General features: G+C 40.2%; 1 protein-coding gene across 1 annotated transcript in view; it reads left to right on the forward strand.

The window, feature by feature from the left end:
• The window catches only part of CUNH10orf67 (chromosome unknown C10orf67 homolog), a 109513-nt gene that overhangs the window by 85227 nt on the left and 21836 nt on the right, over positions 1-2450 (forward strand). Inside the window, exon 14 of the mRNA XM_055593911.1 lies at positions 145-232. Coding sequence (XP_055449886.1) covers positions 145-232 — 88 coding nt within the window. The remainder of the gene's footprint in view (positions 1-144; positions 233-2450) is intronic.

The following is a 2450-nucleotide window of genomic DNA, read 5'->3' on the forward strand; positions in this document are numbered from 1 at the left end:
CATGCCTGTCCATCTCATGCCTGTCCATCTCATGCCTGTCCATCTCACGCCTGTCCATCTCATGCCTGTCATCTTATGCCTGTCCATCTCGTGCCTGTCATTTTACGCCTGTCCATCTTATGCCTGTCCATTATTTTGTTGCAGCTTTCATGTCCTAAAGGATGAGATGTTCACTAGACACACACTTTTCCGGCAGTTTGCAATGATTTCTGACACCTCCTTCAATTATGTTGTAAGTACATGGAATACTTTGAACATAAGTATTTGTGTCTATAAAAGACACGTATTCTTTATTGACCTCCTCTCACATTACAGGCTCTACAGATAATACCCAGCAGTCACTCTACTAGCTACTGTGGAGACAGGACAAAGTGCAGTGGCCCAAAGAGCACAGTTAGTGTGAGACACAGATGATTCTTGAGCGATGATAGAAGCCAGTGGAAATCCTAGAGAATGGGCTACTTGTATTAGATAGTAGTGTTTGCCCATTTGTTCATCTTTGACCACAGATATTATGAGAGTATAAAAGCTCATGGTTCAAGGCTCCTGTCACTTCTAAAGAAAAGAAGGAGTAAGTTCCAAGCCATTCATTTTGGATTAAAAACTGTACTTACCAAATTTTCACTATGACAAAATACCTAAGACCTTCGAAGTAAAAGGTTCACTTAGCTCACAGTTAGAGTCTCAAAGTATGAATAATGCAGTGCAGGCTGGTGGCAAGACCTGCCCTTTGGCTGCATCACTTGATGACAAGCAGCAACGGCAGGAGAGTCTGTTAGAACACATGCTCACATCCTGATCAGGAAGCAGAGAGGACAGAGTACCAGGCTCGCTCCATGCAAATCACCATGCAGTGAAAACTGAAGCGTTGCTTGAGAACCACCTTCTGAGAGCACACCCCAAAGTGGCATGAGTACCTTCCACGAGGCCCCAGCTCTTGAAGTCTCATGTGTTAGTGCCACATTAGAGATCAAGTCTCTAATCTGTGAAACTTAGTGACACAACAGACCCTACTCAGACCATACCATTAAAGGCCTGTAGATCAAATCCAGCTCTGAAATAGACTGCTACTTACCCTGTCTTAACGGAAGAAAACTGCTTATGAAAGTAAATGGTGGCATTTGTATTTTTTATATTATTTGGTACATAAATAGATCTGGTAAATTTCCACTGAATTCAGCCAACATAGTAGCAACTCTCATAAGCTTCTGCTACACTGTGATGATACAGCTGCTTTGGATCAGTCATGTGTTTTTTACAGCATAAGAAACAGACTGTAGAGTATTGCTTTAAGAGGTTTATAGTCATGATACGGTAGTAGTTTGTGTAGTTTGGTGTTCTTGTGGAACTCCTCACAGTGAGAGTTGGGGGCTGTCCCTGACTCAGTTGCCTTCTTGGGGACTTTCCCCCTTCTACTGGTTTGACTTGTCCAGCCTTATGTTAGCTTGATACGCCATGTTCAGTTGATATCTCTGGGAGGCCTGACCTTTTCTTAAGGGAAACAGAACAAGAGTGGCTCAGGGAAGGGGTAGGGCGCGAGGAGGTGAGGGAGGGAAACTGCAGTGAATGTGCGAGGGAATAGATACAAAGAATTAAAAGAAGCCATAGTCTCAAATGATGTTCTTTCAAATACTTTTCAATAGTTAGTACTTTAAGACCATTTTTTAGGTATAAGTTACTCCAGATCAAGGTGTTCTGAAGCAGCCATGGCATTTGTAACCAAATCCATGTAGAAATCTGAGGAGCTAAAGAATTCTCTCCTAAAATGGCCCAAAACTGTCCTACACAGAGAAGAACATGCACAGTGCCCTTTTTCCTGCCTTTTTTTCTTCTCACTGAAGGCTGCAAAATTCACTTGGTGTCATAATCATCTTAAATTTAATCAGCTGGACAAACAAAACAGAAAGTTCCACAAGAAGGCTGTGTCACTCAGTCAGACATTTCCAGTGTTTTTTGAGGGCAAGGGGAGTTATGCTTTATTTGAGACAGATTCTCACATAGCCCCAGCTGGCTTTGAACTCACTACAAAACTGAGGTTGGCCTTGAACTCATGATCATTCTGCCTCCATCTATTGGATGCTGAGGTTGCAGTCAAATTCCACATAGCTGGCAACAATCAAGCTTTTCAGTGATTAGCAAATTTTTCTTGTCCAAAGTTCAAACAAAGAATTCAACTATCTTTATTTGCAGATAACATAATTTTGTACTTTAAAGACACCACAGAATCTCCTAGAAAACTCATGTCATATAATAACAGTAAAATTGCTGGCTACAAAAGTTAGTATTTATAAAAGAACATTAGCCTTAGCAAACATCAGCAATGTTCTCCTGGCCAAAGAAATCAGAAAAAATATTTTGCTCATAATAGCTCAAAAAAATTATGTACCAAGATTAAACCTAGGCAAAAAAAAAAAAAAAAAAAAAAAAAAAAAAAAAAAAAAAAAAAAAAA

This window comes from Psammomys obesus, unplaced genomic scaffold (assembly GCF_907164565.1).
Source record: "Psammomys obesus unplaced genomic scaffold, mPsaObe1.curated_primary_1811, whole genome shotgun sequence".
Classification (NCBI taxonomy): domain Eukaryota; kingdom Metazoa; phylum Chordata; class Mammalia; order Rodentia; family Muridae; genus Psammomys; species Psammomys obesus.